Here is a 22,025-nt window from a genome sequence, read left to right as displayed (position 1 = left end):
TTTGAACAAAGAAGAATGCCCAATTTCAAGAACCACCCCAACAAAACAAACAGAGTTTAACCGATAGTTCAGCAACACATGACAAGTCAATGCATTTCGAATATTCGATACGTGTCTCAGGGTATGGTATTTAAACTAATAGTGAAAACACACTGCAGGAACAAACTTTAAATCACGATTTCTTTGGAGCAATGTGCTTCTGTTCTTCTCCAAGGGAAACCAATACTAGCCAAGGCCTCTAACATACTGATCAACATTTGTATTAAATAGCTCACATCTGAAACAGACGACAGAAAACCAAATTAGCACCCAAGTATCACGATTGAAAAACCTATAACTTGGTTAAATATTATTCTAATTAAATAATAGAAGAATATTCGCAATTTGTTGTCCGCGTGCATAGACCCTGCATAAAGCTTAAAGTTTTGCACGCAGGTTCACTAGCAACTCAATAAATTGCATGAGGAAACTGTAAAAACAGCATCATCTCCGCATCTTAAAATTATTCAGAGAGTAAGGGGAGAAAGCTCATTGATTGGCTTGACAAAGTTATTCTCTACACCGAATGCAAATTTTTTTTGTAAAACATGTGAAGCAAATGAAACATGATACAAACATACAATCAAATAAGTCCACGCTAGTATATCGTCTCTGTCTCTGATAATATATTAATGGCGAGTTTAGGTACATAAGCACATAGTTTAAAAAAGCAGATGCAGTTATAAATGCAGTCATGGCAGTTCAAATACGTCCTACTTAGTTTTTTTTTTATAAAGAATATGCTGCAGAAGCCTTAATTTTTTCTTCATGACGTTATCTTTTTTAAACCAGTTAAACTTTAAAAGCCAAACTAAACATAAACTTCTAAGAAGCTGCTCCATTCAAACACACTTTCGAATGGATGTATAGCCTCACATCAAAATTTCTGCAAACGTAAAGGAGCTCTTCATATTTCAAATGGTACCAGAAAAGTTTGATATTTCAACTAATCGAGGCACATGAATTCCAAGACTGCTTTACCTAATGGGATTCCCTGGTGAATAAAGCGGATTCTTGACAACATACTCCACATACAAGTTATAGATGTACTTCAGAGCTTCTCTCAGATCACTGGTCCTTGGGTGGGTAACAAGAATGATCTGCAAAAAAACTCTATGCTGAAATGAAGAACAAATGGTGGCGATCATATAGCCACTTCGAACTTGTTCATGGTCCATCGTAAACATGAATTTCTGTCTAATCTAATGCATGAACAAATGGGATACACACTGCTACTTAGATCCTAAGTTTTTGCATCAAAAATAAATTAAACTGAAGAACTCAAGACTCAGATGTCTGTTTTCACCAAGGAACTTAATTTTAGACTACCATGTATGTATAACCAAGGTCTGCACTAAATCAAGATTCCATACCTTAATTCCACTTTCAGCAGCGTCTTAAAGCACGTGACTGATATCTTAAGATTGCAACAAATGAAAAAATAAGCAAGACAGAAATGTTAATTTTTACACTAACAACCCATAAGCCGGAATTCGATTTGATAAATACAATTTAGAGAACACCGCATATCTCCAACTTGCATCAATATGGATCATATCTCACAATGAACCTACTTCACACATCAACCTCTTTCAGCGTCAATCCTTCCATAATAAATAACATTTCAGCTTACTCACATACTATACCAAAAGCCAAAGAATGAAACTTAATACAATCATCTCAACTGACCTTAATTCCAGATGGGCTCTCCATAAAGCTTAATTTATAGGTATTCGTACGAAAGCTATGAAATGAACAACTTTGCCCAGGAAGCTGCGGCACCCCAAGATTACCCTTTTCAGCGCTGCCCATCAAGCAGAAATCTTTTTTCAGACAAAAAACGAATCACTAACTACTTCAAAGAAATCATATATTCCCACAACAACAAAACCCAAAAGCAATGAACTATCGGGTGCAAAAACGAAATTTTCGAAGGGAAATAAAATCGAACACCTGGTGGGATCCATCTTCGCAGTCAAAGATTTGAGAGAGAAGAGGAGACCAAACATGAGCTTGTGATCTTGCTGTGAACTCAGGGTTTTGAGGGGTCGATTCCATTCCCTGTAAAGCAAGCAGACTCCATTTCTATTGAATATGTAAAGCATGTGGGCATTGTTCCCAGATGCCGTGGGTACCGGAGGAGATGGACTGATTTCTGAACCTCCAAAGAATTGCATTGTACTTGAGATTTCAAAATCCCTCTAGCAAATCACAACGTTGCCGGAGATAGAAATGCAAAAGATCGGAGATCTCTGGTGATCTCTCAGGGGCTTCTACTTTGTTGAAAATGGATTTCTGAATCGATCGATTAAATCGTGACAGTAGGGAATATGCGATTTATCACTTTGGACCATTTTCAAACTAAAATGCGCTTAAAGCATATGCTCAAATTTTTTTTGGACAAAATCTTACGTGAGACGATCTTACAGATCTTACAGATCGTCTCTTATTTGAATCATCCATAAAAAAATATTATTTTTTATGTTTAGAATATTATTTTTTATTGTGAATATCGGTAGGATTGACCTGTCTCATAGATAAAGATTCGTGAGACAGTCTCCAAAAAGACATGTACATACTATATTTTCTAATTATTTCAGCAAGCATACTAAGATTGCTTGAAATTCGGTTCTTCGAGGGATGTCAAGAAAAACAATATACGAGAACAATCATAAATAGATAAATATATTTAACATCATTGTTTTTTTTTTAACTTCTATTAGTTTAAAACTTAACGTCAAACGATGCAATAAGATAAGAACATAATGTCTTATCTTTTATATCAAACGATATCTCAAACATATTAGTTTTACCCGTCTTTGCTTCAACATTCAATTCAAGAAAAGTTTTTAGGCGTGGTACATTTTATTTTAGCCATACAAAATATAAGCTTTATGATATTTTGCGATGATAGCAAAATATGCACATATAATCAAAATTTCAAATTAATAAACTTTATCAAGTAGACGCGAGACATCTAAACAAATCATAAACTATATACTAAACAATAAAGTTAAGAGATAGAAGAAATAAATATTTGAAAATGTATTATAATTAACTTTTTTAAAATCTATGTTTAAAGTAGTTTCATAATAAATTATTAAATAAATGTCATATATATGTATATCAGTTCAAATTATAAATCTTATTACTAGCTAGTAAATAAAAGCCAAGAATGTTGGTTCAAATTACAGAACTCCAAGAGAGACAAATATTGAAGTGATCAGCCATCTCCTCCGCCTTTGAAGGTGGTTTTCGCGGTGGCGCTGGAGGAATTCTCCGGCATCGAAGATCGCCGACCGCTTGTAAGCGAGATTTCACAATCTTAAAACCCTTCGAAAGTATCATCATCATCCATGAAATCAATCGGAATCATAATATAAACTATATCCCTCACCCTCATCAGCACCTCCCATCACCTCCTCCTCCTCTTCCTCCTCTGCCCTCATCGTCTCTGTGTCGAATTTGTTTTGCGCCGCAGCTTCTTCTTCCATTAATTCACTAGGAGAGAAACTCGAACAAGAGGCAGGTGGCGAAGAAGTTAGTGGAGTAGTACCCATGGGAATCAAAGGTGTTTTGGTTCTATCGGTGGTGGCGACGTAGGCGGCTGGAGAGAGCTTGTTACGGATACTTCCGGAATTGGAGCTCCGGTGAGTTGGGCGTGGATGCGTGTGCCCGCCGGTGTAAGATACCACGAAAATGGTCGGGTCATTTGGGCTACGCTCCACTTGTTTTCTTGCCGCACAACCTTTTGATGTGCTACACCTATAGTAATTTCTGTTTGGAAATCTAAAAGTTAATTTTATTTTTATAAATTTATTATTAAATATATAATTAGGAAATTGTAGGCCATGCTTGTTTTACTTTTAAATTTGAAGAATTATTTTTGTATTTGAAAGGAAATATAATAGTATTCTCTCAAATTTTATTTTTTCACTATTTATTGTCAAAATATCTAAATTTTTAATTTTTAACAATTATTTCCAATTCAAACAAAAATAATCAGATTATGTCATTTTCAATTATGTACTTTTAGTTTTCCAAATTTAATATTTTAAATCATTATTCTTTCAGGAGGCAAAAATAATACCATTCTCCAATTCTCTTTTCCCGAAAATTTATTATCAAAATTTTCTAGATTTGTCTCAATAATTAATTAATATTTATAATTTAAATTTATGTACATCCTATTACTATATTGGAATATATTAATATCAATATGAATCATTAATATCAATATATTTTAAAATGTCTAGACAACAAAAATTAATTTTGTCTTTTTCGAAAATATAAACAAAGAGGCACTTCAAAATTTTATAAAACATTTTCAAAAACTTCATTTTTCCAGATTTGGAAAAGCAAGAAAAGAAGGCAAAAAGACGAAACCTGGGATATGGGGAGCCCTTTATTGGCTTTTGGCCGTATTTTCGCCACGCCCACGAATCAGCGGAGAGCTCCTCCTCTCTCATTTCACGAACCATTTTTATTTCCTGGTTTTTTCTGCCCCATTTTTGAATAATATTGGATTGAATGTTCATATAAAAATACATGAGTTAAAAAGTGCAGAAATTCGAGGCAAAAGTATACCTTCTCCGAGGTCGATCAGACTGAGAACTTGCAGCCAGGAAAACTGAGGGAAGAAGAACCAAAAACAGGATTCTTGAACTGCATATTTTCTTGCATTTGCATGTAGTTCATCTGAGGTGGCTGTTGAAGGCCCTGTAAATCGTTTCCCGCCGGAAAAGAAACTGTATTAGCGGCGGTGGCGGCGGGGGGTAATTGATCCGCGCAGAACTCCCGGTATATTTCATGCAAACCCTGAAACGGGTTGACCATGTGGTCATCTATAAGATATGGGTTTTCATCGTCATGCAAGAGCGGGGGAGAAGTAATAGGAGAGTGGTTGTTGGTGGCGTTGCTTGGGGCGGCGCAGCCTCGCACCACCGCATGCAAATCCCAGTCATCATCCATCGGAATCAATACAATCAAAAAGATTTTCTGTGATTTCTATCTCTATAACTCATTGTTGATTTGATCACCTTTTTGAGCATTTTATAGAAGGCACTGAAACTGGATTAAGGGTTGGCGCTGACTTTTGAAGTAATTATTATATATCATAAATATGGTTGTAATACTCTTTTATATTTTTATGATATTATATATACAATCGACTAGACGACATACGCGTTGCGTGTATATAATATAATTTATAAATATTATTTGTTGTTTATGTGCGTATAATATATTTTTATTTTTCGAATGATTGTTTTAAATAGAATTTTCTAAGTTTAGATGATGGATAAATACTTCAAAATGTGATTTACCTAGGGATTAGTTTTGAGGAATGTTGAGAAAGATTAATGATATGCATTAAACGTATTAATTGTTGTATCAATTTTATTTATATGGACTTATACGTGAAAATTTATGTGTTTTTTTATTAAGTTTAGCTCAAAATGATAAATGCTTATCACTTGAGTATTTCTAGCAGCATGTTCCCCAATGCTTATTCAAAGTTACGACAATGTCAGGGAAGTGTTTTTGCTATTTCTTATTTCTTTTTTTATTTTATCATAGCATGACACTGAGGACATTGTCGATCTTTAAAGTGTGGGGGAATTGGTTGTTTCGTTTCACGTCACAACACTTAATATGTTGTTTAATAATCTAGCATGAAATTTTTTATGATATTTTTTTGAGAAACTACACTTGTGATTACATGACACAATAATTGACTTGTTGAATTTTTTTATCACTCAAGTTGAATCACACCTAGAATTGATTGAGATGAGCTGTAGTTGTAGTTGTAGGATTTGAGCATTAACTAGCTTTGTATCAACTTTTGAGACATCATCTACGCACCTTAAGTCATACTTATATGAATTAATTGTGAATTAGCAAGATGTGAGCTCATGAAAAAAACTAAAATAACAATTTAGAACTTTTCTGATTATCTTTCGAGACCAAAATATAGAAGAGTATTACTTAGGGATGATTTAGGTGATCTTGGATTATTTGAGTCTTTCGAGCCTACCCAATAAATCATTTATATCCCTAGTATTCTCTTTTGAGAATAATAAATTGGATGGAGTGTGTCAAATGCATACAATTAGCTCCCATTTGCATTCCTTCAAAATAAAACATAAAATTCCATTTTAGCTCATACATTATTTCTCTACCTTAATTTTGAGAGAAATAAACCCTTTAGTGCTTTAGAATTTTTTATAACTCTCATGTATTGACAATAGATGAGAAGAATTTGAGGAGTTTGAAAAAAAAATATGAAGAAAGTGAAGGAGATTGATGAAAAAAATATTATGATAAAAAAAGACGAGAAATGAATGTTATATGGTGTGGTGATTGAAAAGAAATAAAAAAGAATGTTGTTGAGGATTGGGAAAAAAATGAAGAAGAAAAAAGAAAGAGAAAGTTAGAAGATGATCAAAGCTGAAGTATTGTGAAAAAAACAAACTGAAGGAAGGAAAAAAATGAGGGAAGATGAACGAAAGTTGGAGAAAGATAAAAAAAAATGAAGGATGACATATAATAATAAGAATGAAGATGAAATAATTAGATGAGTGATGATGAAATTCAATAAAGGGAAGAAGATATGAGATGAAGGAGTACGATATATGACTAAATTGTTTATTTTCTCTAATTTTGAATCTTCATACCTTTATTGTAGCCGTGAGTCGTGACCTAACATTATAAGCTTGAAAAGACTTATTGACAAGTCATATTCCTCCAACATTTAGTAAAGAAAAATATAAAAGGTGAGCTTATGGAGCGTTTCATGAAGAAAAAAGAAGAGCAGTCATTGAACTAAAACACCATTGAATAATATGAGTTTTGACTTCCACACTACACATGTCTCATTATCTTGATCTTTTATAGTGAATTCTTGTGTTTTGAAGCTGCAATGATAATGAATTTTATGATTTTCAAAATGTGATACTTTGATTGAGTGTGACGAATTTGATTAGTTAAAAAGTGTTGATTGTGTCATTTTTGCGGATATCATTTAATATTTCTCGGTTATATTTGTTTTCTGATTTGTTCGAGGATGAACAAAAGCTGAGTGGCGGGATTGATAAACCTGAATCTTATAGAGATTGTAAGTATTTTATTATATCATATTTGTGCTGAATATGATATTATTATCCCTTATTTTGTGATTATTTGGATTCATTATCTCTGTTTGTGCTTATTTGAATTAGTTTTATAATATTTGTATATTTGAACAAAAAGAGAAAAAAAAACTTAATTTTAGAGATAATATGATTTTACAAAAATTTCAAGGGCAACAAAATATTATAAATAAGGAAATAAAAGAATAAAAAGAAATTTTTATTCTACTTTCTCGTAAGACACAAAGGAAACACACACATACTGGGTGCAAGGCTCCGTGCACAACTTGTTTAATACAGTAGAGCAATTTTCACATTTCATTTAATGCTTAAATGAAATTTTATTTTTTAATATTTAAACTATAAACAATATTTTCATTGTTTATTGTAATTACTAGAAATAATTTTATCTCATATTTATCAAAATAATATTTTAATCGACCTGATAAAAGGAAAAATTAAATTTTTACAGTGTATCTCGTATCTCATATATACTTTGGATATAGTTAGCAAAATAACATTAGTCAAACATTTTTAAACAAAAATGACATTGTCATGTGTATTTAAAAATCCTCAAACACACTTTAAGATTGTCATTTTTTTTAAATGAAATTTGACTAAAGTTATTCCCCGAGTATCCCTATAATTTGGCCGAAACAAATTTTTTTGAGTAGGTCTCTTGTGAGACGGTATCACAAATTTTTATCTGTGAGACGGGTCAATCATACCAATATTTACAATAAAAAGTAATACTCTTAGCATAAAAAATAATATTTTTTCATGGATAACTCAAATAATTCACAATAAAAAATAATACTCTTAGCATAAAAAATAATACGTTTTCATGGATGACCCAAATAAGAGATCCGTCTCACAAAATACGACCCGTGAGACCGTTTCACACAAGTTTATGCTTGTTTTTTTTTAATTCGATTTGGGACTCAGTGTCTCACATATGTGATATTATCTCATCACAGAAATTAAATTTTGAAGATAATTTTTTTTAAAAAAAAAAACATATTTTCAATAAAAGCTTGCTAGTGGGGACTATTTGGGTGGACCATATCAACCAACACTCTCCATGGTGAAAAGCAGTTGGGTTCTATGTTAAATGGTTTGGTTGCACCTTTAACATTGACTTTGTGCAAGGAAAAAAAAGTCAAAGTCAACGGAATATTTTGCCTACAAAAGGGCAATAACATGCCCTTTCTTTTCTGTGGAAGGTGCCCATCTTTTCACAACGTGACACAAATCATTTTGGCCAATTGAACTCAATCTGGATGCCCAGTTTTGATGGTTAAATTGAGTTCCATTCTAAAAATATCTTTATCACATATATATATTTCTTTATATTCAAATATTTTAACAAGGAATCCCACATTATTTCAAGACTTGTATTCGAGTCGTTTCTTGATGTATTCAAGACGTTACAACGATTATTCTGTATCGAAAATATTGTAATTTTGTAGCTATGACGGAAAAATTTAAACAGAGAAGGGGTTCTAATTTCATGTAGGCGTTGGAGCAATTGTAGCATAAATAGACGTGTATGAATTAAGAATAAAGTTAAGGAGTGTAAGAATCGATCCACCACTTAACATGGAGCGTACAATAATCACTATGGTCTAAGGCATCTTTATGGGTGGAAATCTAATTTAAAAAAAAGGGATATATTCAGAGGATTTTATCTGACGAATTCAATATTTTTTTAATAATAATAATAATAATATAATAATAATAATAATAATAATAATAATTTTGAGCTGTCATATAATTATTAATATTTAGTATATAAAATTAATTTGGGTTAACGTTATGAGAGTCAGACTCTATTTTGTACAGAGTAATGTGCTATTTTGTAAGTAAAAGTGGATGCTAGATATCATAAATTGAGCACTAAATAATAATTTTTTTTTATCTTTATTTATATATATTGTTTCATATGCCATATCACCTGTTTCTAGAAAAAAATATATAAATAGTTTCAAAAAAAAACCTTGTTTGACGTTTTCTTTTTAATAACAAATGGTTCCATTTTTAAGTAAAAATCTTAATTCTTTCTCAAAATTAAAATGTATTATTAAATCATGTACCAAAAGTTACACCCGACGATAATCATACAACTTTGATATTTTAAACCATATATCGACCAACCATTACATGTTGATCGCTCTTTAATCATAAACCATTATTGCACCCAACTATCCATCTCCAAATATTTCACTACTTGCAATATATCATATATGATGATCGAACATGTAACATTAACTTTAATATCAATTGTAAGATAAAATGTTTTTTCCGTTGTACCAAAAAATTTAGCAGGTAGCTAAGGTGCAACTCCATATTTTAAATCATACAAATATTTCAAATGTTCACGATTCCGTCGTTGACTTGTTCATCTAGCATGATTAATTATCGTACCCAAAAGTCATATATATAATATATACACACTTTTTATGTTGTCTTGACTTAACGCACTCTCTTCATCGATCGACGATAAATCGACACTCTATTAACATATGATCTTCTCCATTAAGTGAGCATAATTTTAATTAATAATGAGATGAAAAAAAAATTGTATCCAATGATTAGAATAAGAAAGTATTGTGTGGATTAAGGACGGTAGGCATGCACTACTTAGGTAGTTGGACTTCACACGATGTGTTTTTTTTAGTGACAAATATATGTCATGTCTCAATAGTTAGATAAAATGAATTTTTTTTATTTTGTAGTGGAAAATGAATTTTTTATTTAAATAATATGAAAATGGTTAGATAAAATAGTTTTAAAAGTTTATTTTGGGTTATAACATGATATAAAGATGGTCTCGAAAATTAATTAATTGTTTGATTAAAAACGATGATTACATTGTCGATGACTTATAACTCATATGACATATCGTACTAATATCTCGAGTTTGAGACGATGTATCAGATTCGAGACTCAATTTTAGCGTTCCCTCCCGAAACTAAAAAAAGGTGATGATTACGTTGGATTTAATCAAAGATTCTGAAATTTAATACAGAAAATTATGTGAAAATTCTAGGTTGTCCTTTAATTGGACGCTGAGAAATAGTGCATTGGCTGTTTTTTTGTTGTTGTAGCTGATGAGACATGAATCAACTTGTAGGAGGAGACCAATTAGTTAGTGACTCCATTGTGGGCATTCTTGAATTCAAAGATTTTTTGAGATGGTATGATTTGATTTTAGTAGTAAATTTGTGACATTGAATTTTGATTCTTGAAAGGAAATTAAAAACAATTTGATATTAATTACTAGAGTAGAATAAATAATTGAAAATAGCAACGACACATTGTATTCTGTAGGGTCGATCGGTTGTTAACTTATCAAAAGTTATAATTTCTATCGAAGGTTCAACTTCAATATTATAAACTGCACAACAACCCAAGCGATGTATGTCGATCGCTCTCATAACAAAGATAACTATTATATTTCAACACAATTCATATATTTAAAAACTACTAGATAAGTTGAGTCTATTTGTTTCAGATATTCGATACATTTACCTAAAATCTATTAAATTGCAACCTTAATTCCCTTTTGTTTTGAAGGGAAAATATTGCCCCCACCAAATAGATTAAGAATAGGTCTTTTGTGAGACGGTCTCACTAATCTTTATCTGTGAGACGAGTCAACCCTACCGATATTCACAATAAAAAGTAATACTCTTAGCATAAAAAGTAATAATTCTTCATGGATGACACAAATAAAAGATACGTCTCACAAAATACGATCCGTCAGACTATCTCACACAAGTTTTTGACATAGATTAATCGATGTTGAGCAACACAATCATAGTACTTCAAGTCGCAACTATGACCCACGTATACAAATAGGAGAACCAACGGTTAAAAAGATGGTACATTACGAAAAGTACTACTGACCAAGGCGTCTAATTGATTTAACCACGTAGAATTCATACATTTTCCAAAAGGAGTTTTGAACATTAAATGATAGCTCATGGTAGTACGACGAATTTTTTCTAACACAATAATTTGGAATAATTAAATTATTTTAAACTGCTCGATATTTATCTTAAGTATACGGATAAGGTTTTAATATAATATAACAAGTACACGTATAACTTCCATAAAGATTGATATACGACACATTTACCTCAAGAAAAATTCTTTATTTAATTAAAACGATATTTGAATTAATTAATAAACTAAACTGAAATTAAAATAAAATAATTTAACTGACAATAATATAAATAAATGCTAAACAAACAATTGTTAGGAATCTGATTCACCTACTTTTTGATATTCTCTTATGACTGAATTTCAATTTATAACTCATGTTTTTGACGGAATTATCTAAACTATCGATATACTCTATCGAGTTATATTAAACTAATTCAACAATATGCAAAAATAAAATTCAATCTTCAAATAGAAATCAAAATTTAGCAGCTGACTTGCTTCGTTGACCTGAAGGAAGTGAATGATGGGAAATCAGGCCAAGACAGCAAACTTTATTTGAAGCTTTTTTAGATGGGGAAGTTGGTGAAAGATCCCCAATTAAAACATTTCTTTGAGTTCACTCTCTACCCACAAAATTGTGGTACTATGTCATACAAAATGTGGTACACTTCATGTGAAAATGTGGTACACTTCATGTGAAAATGTGATACTAAAAAAGTACCCAGGGACTGAACACAAAAAAAATCGACGGCTGGAGACTGAAAGCCAATTTCCCGTTTTTAGATCAGGTTTTGTCATGGAAAAGTTGGTAGCAGTGTAACCTGTCTCTCATTCAGAACAAATTGAAACAAATCGGGCTTTTCCTGTGTATCACATGAATTAAGAGGAATTATCAGGCTTCACAAAATCGTATAATGCACGAATAAAATAAAAAGTTACATGCAACTACACAATTCACAGGATTTGGATCCTCTGGCTGAAAACACGTACAACACATAATGCTGTACACTTTTTACATGAGATGGATAATCTGATGGAACTCACATAGTGTCAGATAAATTTGAAAAATTGTGGGACGTAACGAAATGATCAGCTCATCATCTCGTGTAAAAAGAGCACAACACAGGTTCAGCCACAACAGAGGATCCAAATCCCAATTCACATGGGGCATATGAACAGAATAAAAAAATAAAACACAGTTGCGGCACATGATTTCAATAGCCGATTGACTCCCGTTGCTAATGTTATATTCACTACGAGTAAACAATAAGTAGACTTCATCTCTCAGAAACCACAGCGAAAAACTAAATAAATGAAAGAAAGAAGGAAAATAGTTCCAAAATTCGCCACTGGAACGAAAGAGATAGTACCTTAAAACGCTCATACGCGATGTCGAGACGGCACACATCAACTACACCACCAGGTATATTGAGCTATTTTACATAAGAAACTGGAGATATAACGAGTTAGAAGTTTGTCATCTCAAACCAGCATCAATATCCTCATGACAAAAATCTTGAAAAGAGGATATCACAAGCATTTAGAGAAAAAGATTTCTAATCAAACAAGAGGACAAAAGAATCCGATTAGAATCATACATATTCACATTAGACACCAATCCAATTTTTTTTTTTAAAAAAAAATATATCAGAATCAAAGACGAATCGTCCCTTTCACTCTTAGTCACTGCTGCAAACATTTTCTTCAGCCACTCTGGTGTCATATCAATAAAATTTACGGGATATACTGTTAGGTGAGATTTATTAATGAGATGAGGCCCACATATTGAATAAATTAATATAAATTGGAATCCCACATCGGAAAGTTTACAAAAATGATTGAGGGTTTTAGTTATAAATAGAGCTCAATTCCTTCAATTATTGTATCCCAAAATCAAAAGCTTTTCAGCTTTGATAAAAAGAGAGTACATAGAAAAAAAGAGTGTATTTTTTTCTTGAGTGCGGGAATTCTCTTGTGTGAGTTACAAAAATTATTTTCTCGGTACACTCGGGTTTGGGAGTGTGAGATATTTAGTGTATTGGTGTATACACTTGTTGTAATATTTATTCCGGTTATAAAAGTTGCAGTGCTCCGTGGACGTAGCCTATCTTGGGTGAACCACGTAAATCTTTATGTTCTTGTTGGTTGTTTTATTCCTCAAGTTTTTTGGGTACTATATTATCATCGTGATCGGCATCGCTTCGGTGTAATCTCCCAACAACTGGTATCGGAGCCTTGTTGTGAAAATTCTTAAAAATTCTGAGTATGCTCTGTGGTTGCAGCTTTGTCTGATCTTCCACATCAGAAAATATTTTTTAGATTTTTTGTTAAGGCTAGAGAAGTGATGGCCGGAGATGATGGATCGGGACCGGGAATCAACAAGTTCGACGGTACAGATTTTACGTTCTGGCGACTACAGATTATTGATTATCTGTACAATAAGAAGCTGCATCAACCTCTATCAGGAAAGAAACCGGAAAAGATGTAGGATGATGACTGGAAGCTTCTTGACCGACAGGTGTTAGGTGTGATACGATTGACCCTAACGAAGAACGTGGCACATAACGGAGGAGATGATTTCCATTTTGTCGGACATGTATGAAAAGCCATCGGCAAATAATAAAGTACATCTCATGAGAAGTTATTTAACTTGAAGATGAGAGAAGATGCATCGGTGGCTAAACACATCAATGAATTCAACACGATTGTTTCACATCTAACATCGGTTGAAATTAAATTTGATGATGAGATTCGGGCACTTATTCTTTTGGCGTCTTTACCAGACAATTGGGAACCGATGCGGGCAGCGGTTAGCAACTCTGTTGGAAAAGAAAAACTAAAATTCAATGATGTCAGAGATCAAATTCTTGCCGAAGAAGTTCGCAAGATGGATTCTGGTGAAGGAACATCATCAAGTTCTGCTCCAAATCTCGAGAATAGAGGAAGGGGCAGGAGTGGCGAAAAGAGTTTTAACCAATGGCATGATAGATCCAAGTCAAGAAATGAAAAAGACAATAACAAATTTGAAAAGAATGTGAAGTGTTGGAGCTGTGGTGAGAGTGGTCACTTGAAAAAGAATTGCAAATCAACAAAGAACAACGCTAATGTTGTTACTGAGGAGGTACATGATGCTCTATTACTATCCATGGAAAGCCCTGTTGATTCTTGGGTTATGGACTCGGGAGCTTCGTTTCATACCACTGGTAATCGTGATGTATTCGATAATTACATTGCGGGAGATTACGGAAATGCTTTCCTGGCTGATGGAAAACCTTTGGAAATAATTGAAATCGGTGATATCCGGATGAAGATGACAAATGGATCTGTCTGGAAAATCAACAAAGTAAGGCATGTACAAAAATTGACACACAATCTGATTTCAGTGGGACAGCTTGACGACGAATGTCATAAGGTGACCTTTTGTGATGGTTCCTGGAAAATGATAAAGGGAGCCATGATTGTTGCTCGAGGAAAGAAAACTGGAACACTTTATATGACTTCCAGTTTGAGAAATAAATTAGCGGCTGTGGATGCTGGAGCTAATTCAAGTCTATGGCATATTAGGCTTGGGCATACGAGTGAAAAGGTAATGAAGATGCTTGTTTCAAACGGAAAGCTACCGAAATTAAAGATCGTTGAACACAAGCTGTGTGAATCTGTATTTTTTGGAAAGCAGAAAAAGGTGAGCTTTTCAAAAGAGGTTAGAGAACCGAAATCAGCTGATTTGGAGCTGGTACATACTGATGTATGTGGACCATCTCCTATGACATCCCTTGGAGATCACTCGAGATATTATGGCACTACTGTTGACGATTCGAGCAGGAAATTTTGGGTTTATTTTGTGAAAAATAAATCGGATGTTTATGAGTCCTTTAAACAGTGGGAGTTAGCCATGGAAGATGTGATGGATTCACTGTCATTCAATCACATGTGGGAGTTGTCAGAACTTCCTGAAGGTAAAAAGGTTTTACATAGCAAGTGGGAGTACCGGTTAGAACATGACGGTAGCAAGCGGTACAAAGAAATACTTGTTGAAAAAGGTGAAAAGAAAGTCATTGGTTACACTGCTATTTTCTCTCTGGTGGTAAAGGTAACTACTATCAGGACTGTACTTGGATTGATGGTAAAAGAAGATTTATAACTGGAACAGTTAGATGTAAAGACGACGTTTCTTCATGGTGAGCTAGATGAAGAAATAAATCAATCACAGGGATCTGAAGTACGAGGGAAAGAAAAAATGATGTGCAAACTTCAGAAGAGCTTGTATGGTCTCAAACAAGCTTCAAGACAATGGTACAAGAAGTTTGATGGTATAATGAATAATGATGGCTTTCTGAGGTATCAGGCTGATCACTATTCTTGTGTGAAGCTTGATGGTTATTATATCATACTACTGATATATGTAGATGATATGTTGATAGCAGGAGCTTGTCTGGAGGAGATTGATAAACTTGAGAAAGAGTTATCAAAGAAATTTGCTTTGAAGGATTTGGGTGCTGCAAAACAAATCCTTGGAATGAGGATCTTTAGAGATTGGATGAATGGAGTCTTGAAGCTTGAGAAGATTCCTGGAAGAAAGAATCCAGCTGATATGCTCACGAAGGCTGTTATCATTGAAAAACTGAAGTTGTGTTTGACTTCAGTTGGTCTCCTGGACTAACAAAGGAGGTATGAGCTGCTGCACTGATGGTGTGAAGACATGATTGAAATCAAGTCTTCAAGTGGGAGAATTGTTAGATGAGATTTATTAATGAGGTGGGGTCCACAGATTAAATAAATTAATATAAATTGGAATCCCACATCGGAAAGTTTACAAAAATGATTGAGGGTTTTAGTTATAAATAGAGCTCAATTCCTTCAGTTATTATATCACAAAATCAAAAGTTTTTCAGCTTTGATAAAAAGAGAGTGCATAGAAAAAAGAGTATATTTTTTTCTTGATTGCGTGAATTCTCTTGTGTGAGTTAGAGAAATTATTTTCTCGGTATACTCGGGTTTGGGAGTGTGAGATATTTAGTGTATTGGTGTATACAATTGTGGTAATATTTCTTCCGGTTATAAAAGTTGCAGTGCTCCGTGGACGTAGCCTATCTTGGGTGAACCACGTAAATCTTTGTGTTCTTGTTGGTTGTTTTATTCTGCAAGTTTTTTGGGTGCTATATTATCATCGTGATCGGCATCGCTTCGGTGTAATCTCCCAACATATACAAATAAATGAAAAGAATAAACACCCAAAACATGCAAACACAATATCAAGCAAAATGAAACACGAGCGATTTTGCAACACATGTCAGTAAATGCCAATCCACCGAGAAAGAAAACAATGTAGGTGACAAACAAAGTTAAAGAAATCAACCAGTTCTGATACTAAGGTGCTGATTTTTTATTGTCGCAGCTACATGAGAACAAACAAGAGTCAATATTGCCGGGTCACTTAAATCTCAAAAAAATAGAAAGAAAAAAAAAAGCTTTATTCAAACCAACATGCTAACTCAAAACTTTCCTAGAAGACAGATTGTAATCTCTAGGGGTGTCAAAATGTGACACGAACCGTCAACCCGACACGACCCAACATGAAAAAAATCAGGTTCCGGTTGGGGTTTTCGGGTTAGGGTTGGGTTCGGGTTGAGTTGATTCGGGTTAGTGTCATGTTAGGCGGGTTTCGGGTTGGGTCGCAGGTTGACCCGCGAACTTTTTTTTTGAAAATATTACCTATATTTTTATATATTGTATGCTTGAACAAAATTTATTGTATATTTATATGATAAATTTTCATCATCTAATATTTATTTTACATATTTTTATTTTTTTAACAATTTTTTATTTAATTTAGTAAATATACTTTTAATTTTCTACGATTAAACTTTCAAATTTAAATCGGAAATTTTGTTATTATGTGTTTAAATTAAAATAATATTATTATTTTTTATTTTTTTCATTAATTTTTTTAAAAAAATTTAAAAAAATAAATAAAATTCGGGTTAGACGGGTTATACGGGTTCGTGTTCGGGTTGGGGGTTTTGGGGTTGCTTCGGGTTCGGGTTGGGTTCGGGTTGAAAAAAAAATAAAAAAAATTTCGCGTGTTGACCCGAAACCCGACCCAACCCACCCAATTGACACCCCTAGTAATCTCGTTATTTCCAAATTAAAGCACCGAGGAGAACTAGAATTCGATCTGAATACAAATTAGATGTCAAACCCAAAAAAATCGCGATAATTTGAAGGAGAGAACGAAAGCATTCTGACACAGTCTGAACATGGTTCGCCATCGGGGTCGCGAAACGAGAACTGCAGCTGTCGCGATAAAATTCCAGGCCGCTAAAATGGTTGTGTAACTGAAAGCTGTTTTTTTCTTTTGAATTTTGGTGTTTTGTTGATCGTCGCGGTGCGTAACGACGATTTCGTGACTGTTGTAACACGTTTTTTGTAAAAAAAAATTCCAGTTTTTCATAACCTTTTTCAATTTAAATTTTGCCAAATTATATAAATATTTCTACTTTTATTATAAAAATAATCTACGAGAGTTTCATGAAATGACAATGGAACTTGACGTTCTACTATTTTTGGCTCCGCCCGGGCTAAAATTTTAAACTCTATAATTTTTTTAATATATTAAATTGATCTACCCGGGCTAATATTATATTATTCAAAATTATATAAAATGTACATTTAATTTTTTTTAAAAAAAATTGGGCCACCCGAGCTTATTGCCTCCGCCCCTGCTCTCCGACCGTGAGAGCCAACATGGTCACACAGGTAAATACGAATATTTTATTCTTTGAATCATCAATTTATATGTTAGCTTTTATAGGGTTCGCATGATTCGATGGTATTAGAATATGGGAGAAACACTCTCGTTTTGCATTGACTAGAACCGGTAACTACTAAAGCAAAAAAGGAAAAGGCTCAGCTTTCGAAGCAATTTTCTTCTTCAGAAACAATTTCCTTGAATGCACGTGAGTTCATAATGAATTTTGTTTTTTAAAAAAAGGATTTCTAAGGTTTTGTAAATTATGATAAGTCCAAACTTACACCTTCTGGTTAAAAGGGATGTCAAAATTAGTGGAGACAACAATTAAACCGGTGCCGGAAAGGTCACTAATCGACGATTTCGGTTGGGAATAAATCTAGCAAGCGGACTAGGTCAAGTAATAGTAATTGGATGATGAGTCCAGTTATCGTACCCACATAGATCTATGTTTAAATACTATATTATGAATTATTTTTCAAAATTTAGGCTAATCAAATTTAAGTGAGATGAGATATATTAATTGAAATTAAATTAAAAAATTTAAATAAATTAACTAAAACAAAATAATCCAAACTATTAATTTAGACGAAAATTCAAATTATTTAAAAAACGACTAAGGTGCACAATGGTATCGAGACAAACCTATAATCTACATCTCAAATTCATATTCAATAAATTAATTATTTAATTCACGACGGAATTTTCAAAATTATTTATTAAACGATTTCTCAATAAACCTAATTAAATCTAACAGTCTAATTATTCTTAACTAAATTTAATTAGATTCAACCGCATTAAACTGCTGTAAAATTTCAGTTTTTCAACCTGAAGTCGCAAACTAAAATCGAATACTATTTCTAGTCAGTTTAACCATGTGTTGATTGATGTAGTGAAGTAAATATTAATCTATCTCCTTCTGGTTTTAGATTAAGCAACAAATATTCAATTTAATTGACCAGATTAAAAGAATACATGATAAACGGCATCAATCAATGAATGAAAATAAATAATAAAATTGAATCAAACTAAAAACATCAAAAATAATTTTTCTCGGCCCTATCATTGCCTTAGTCTATAAAAATCTACTCCATAAATTCAAAACAAAAACGGAAACCCATGTTTAAATCCAATGAGAAAACATAATTAAGAAAGAATGAAATGAATTCTCAGTGATTTGTGGCGTGTGTTGAGGAATTTCTCATGCTTCTGCCTTCTATCTTCCTCCTTTCAATTCTTCTTCCGCTATGTTTCTGCTTCACTGTAGCCTTATGTTCTGCACTGTTGTTGTCTTCACTTCCTTCCTCTGTCTCTCCTTTTATATTTATCCTCTCCTCTCCTCTCCTCTCCTCTATATGTCTCTCATCTTCTCATTTTATCTCTACTTCTAGATAAGATTGTAGAGATGTAAAGATTTTATTTTTAAATTTGTGATGCTTCCTCTCTATCAATATCTACATAGATTTTCTTCCAAAAATTTAATTTAATTACCTTTATTGACTTTTGTAGAGTTTAAAAGTATAGAGATATTAAACATAGACTTTTATAAACTCTATAAAGTTTAATGGTATTCAAATTAGATTTTTCTAGAGTCTTAAGTATTCAATCTTAACTTTTTAAAAATCTATAAAAATCTATAGGTATCCAATATTTCCATAGATTTATAATGATTCTATTATAATTCTTTATGTACAAACCTTAAAACTCTAGGTACAACTATAGAAACTCAAAAATTATCGTCTATTCACCCTAAAGATTTTGGTAGACTTTAATCAAATAAAGTATCTTTCTCACCCATATATCTCTCTTCTTCATTCAAAGACGACACTTTTCTCCTCTTTAAAGATAAGTCGAGGGTTCCTCGAATTTCAGAAGTATGATTCCTTTCTTGAATCATTATTGATTTGATAAAAAAATATATTATGATTTCTATGTATTTCTTTCTGTGTTCCGTTCGCTGTTTGTTTATATATGTTTATGTGTGTGCTCCAAATTTTTGCATAGATGTTTATTGTTTGAATCAAACGGTGTGTGATAGATAAATAAATTTTTTACTAGATTGTTCTTATAACGTCGGAAAACTAAAAAAATAATAGTCCTAAATTCACAGTTGTTTTAATAATTTACCAGATACATTTGTATTGAAATTTGTTTTTAAAATATGATGTATTGAGTTGTATAGATGAATACAAGCATTTGTTTTGTATTGAGTTTTATTTTCAAATTTTCTCGAAAAAGCATTTATAAATCTGTTTTTATATTGAAGTTTGTTTTCAAACAGATTTTGATACATTTGTATTGCAGTTTGTTTACAATTTTGTCGAAAGTTTGTTTGATATATTCTATAAACTCAATACATTTGTATTCATAATTTAAAAAGCCAATTCCCCTCGTCTCTATGCCCAAGTCCTAACTCAATCAAATAGAATTTGAAATTTGTTGATTTTTACTCTATTATTTATTTTATTTGTTTTTTTTATGAAAACTGATTGAAAATTTCATTTTTGGATAATTAATTCGTGAATCAAATAAATTCTTTGTTTAGATAAATAAAAAGAAACACTCATGGAAATTTATGTATATGTGAAAAGAATAACCATTGATTTTATTTTGTGTCGGAGACTTATTTGTTATTTGATTCTTTTGATCAATACCTAATAAATGTATATGCTTGTTAGCTTCTTATCATTGTATCTTTCATATCTTATGCAAGTAATACTATCTATGGGAGATTCACAAGCAAAATACTATCTATATTGATTAAATTTTTATATATGCTTATAAATTAAAATTTAATTGATTAACTATTTATGCATGTTGAATAGACATGGAGATTGAAATTTTGATTTTGTTAAATTAATTGTGATTTTTTTCATATATTAAACTATTTACTTTTTAAATAAGTAAATTTATTTCAAAGTGAAGATGTTATTTATGTTAAATAATTATTAGTTCAAAGAAATTATATATATATATTCATAGAAGTACAAAATTTGCATCATCAATAAAAAAAAATTTAAATATCTATCAAAATCTTGCAAAAAGTCTACAAAAGTCCATGGAATTCTGTTTACAAATATGTAAGATTCCATAAGATTCAATAAAAATCTACCAAATCTACGGAAATCTATCATTTAAAAAGTCATTGAAAGTCATTAAATCTCTACATTAAATACACCCCACTAAGATTTGGGCTTATCAGTCACACATGCTGAAACTTGCGCAATGAAAGCAGGTATGCCGCCTCATCCGGCTGAAATTCGAACTTTAGAAGGAACCCAAAACCAGCATTTGAAGAAGGCAAGCTTTCGATAGCTCAAGAAGAAAGATTATCCAACTTCACGCCTAAAAATGAACAACTACAGACATCGATTCTTATATCATATGCGAAGATCTGCATATAATGTTGCACATCTTATAGCTTGCAAAGCTCTCTTATCGAAGTTGAGTTTTGTATGGTCTAATGATAATTTACCTATTTGGTTGTCTAAAGTTGTAGCAAAAGACATTGCGGTGTGTTTTCCTTTTTTTAAAAAAAAATAAGCGTAAAACTCATTGTGAATGAGATAAATATGCTTGAATTGAAAAAACAACTACGTTAAACGTGTATGATTTTGAAAAACTGGGAGTGTAACACTGCCCTATTAATTTTATACATAAAATCAAATTATTATTATTATTTTTACATTTTTACGATGACATATAAAATATTATTTTTCTATGAGATTTCACAAGAAGTATAAAATTACTTTTGTTTTTCTTTTTGTTTTATTTTATTTTTATTTTTTTGTAGCCAAACAACTTCTATTCGTTATCAATTCCGTTACGCCGTTGGTACAACTTATGTTTATAGCCAAACGACTTCTACTCGTCATCAATTCCGTTACGCCTTTGATACAACTTATGTTTATAGCCAAACGACTTCTATTCGTCATCAATTCCGTTATGCCATTGGTACAAGCTATGCCAATCTTTATTGTTACTAATCTTCAATATATCCGCAATAAGTAAGCATATATTTATAATAATTTTTATATTATAAGTAATTAATTTAATTTGAATGGAAGAAAAATTTGTAAATATATAAATATTTATAACTACGTTAATCATAAGATAATTTATATTATTTGGTTGGTCAATCTAAAAACTAGAGAGATTTTCGT

At 32.0% G+C, this 22,025-nt stretch overlaps 1 protein-coding gene and 1 pseudogene across 1 annotated transcript; both read right to left on the bottom strand.

Annotated features, from left to right (window-relative positions):
- Positions 1-2,384, bottom strand: LOC142531886 (uncharacterized). The gene is made up of 4 exons (XM_075638157.1): positions 1,993-2,384; positions 1,729-1,843; positions 1,021-1,139; positions 1-277 (listed from the first exon to the last, which is right to left on the bottom strand). Exons 1-4 carry the CDS (start codon positions 2,214-2,216, stop codon positions 226-228), a joined length of 510 nt encoding a protein of 169 aa, XP_075494272.1. The 5' UTR covers positions 2,217-2,384; the 3' UTR covers positions 1-225.
- Positions 2,385-3,142: 758 nt separating this feature from the next.
- On the bottom strand, positions 3,143-5,133 carry LOC142531509 (WRKY transcription factor 22-like; annotated as a pseudogene).
- Positions 5,134-22,025: the final 16,892 nt, after the last annotated feature.

The sequence above is a fragment of the Primulina tabacum genome, chromosome 17 (genome assembly GCF_025594145.1).
Source record: "Primulina tabacum isolate GXHZ01 chromosome 17, ASM2559414v2, whole genome shotgun sequence".
Classification (NCBI taxonomy): domain Eukaryota; kingdom Viridiplantae; phylum Streptophyta; class Magnoliopsida; order Lamiales; family Gesneriaceae; genus Primulina; species Primulina tabacum.
Note: the sequence above shows the minus strand (reverse complement) of the source record. Positions and strands in the feature narration are given on the sequence as shown.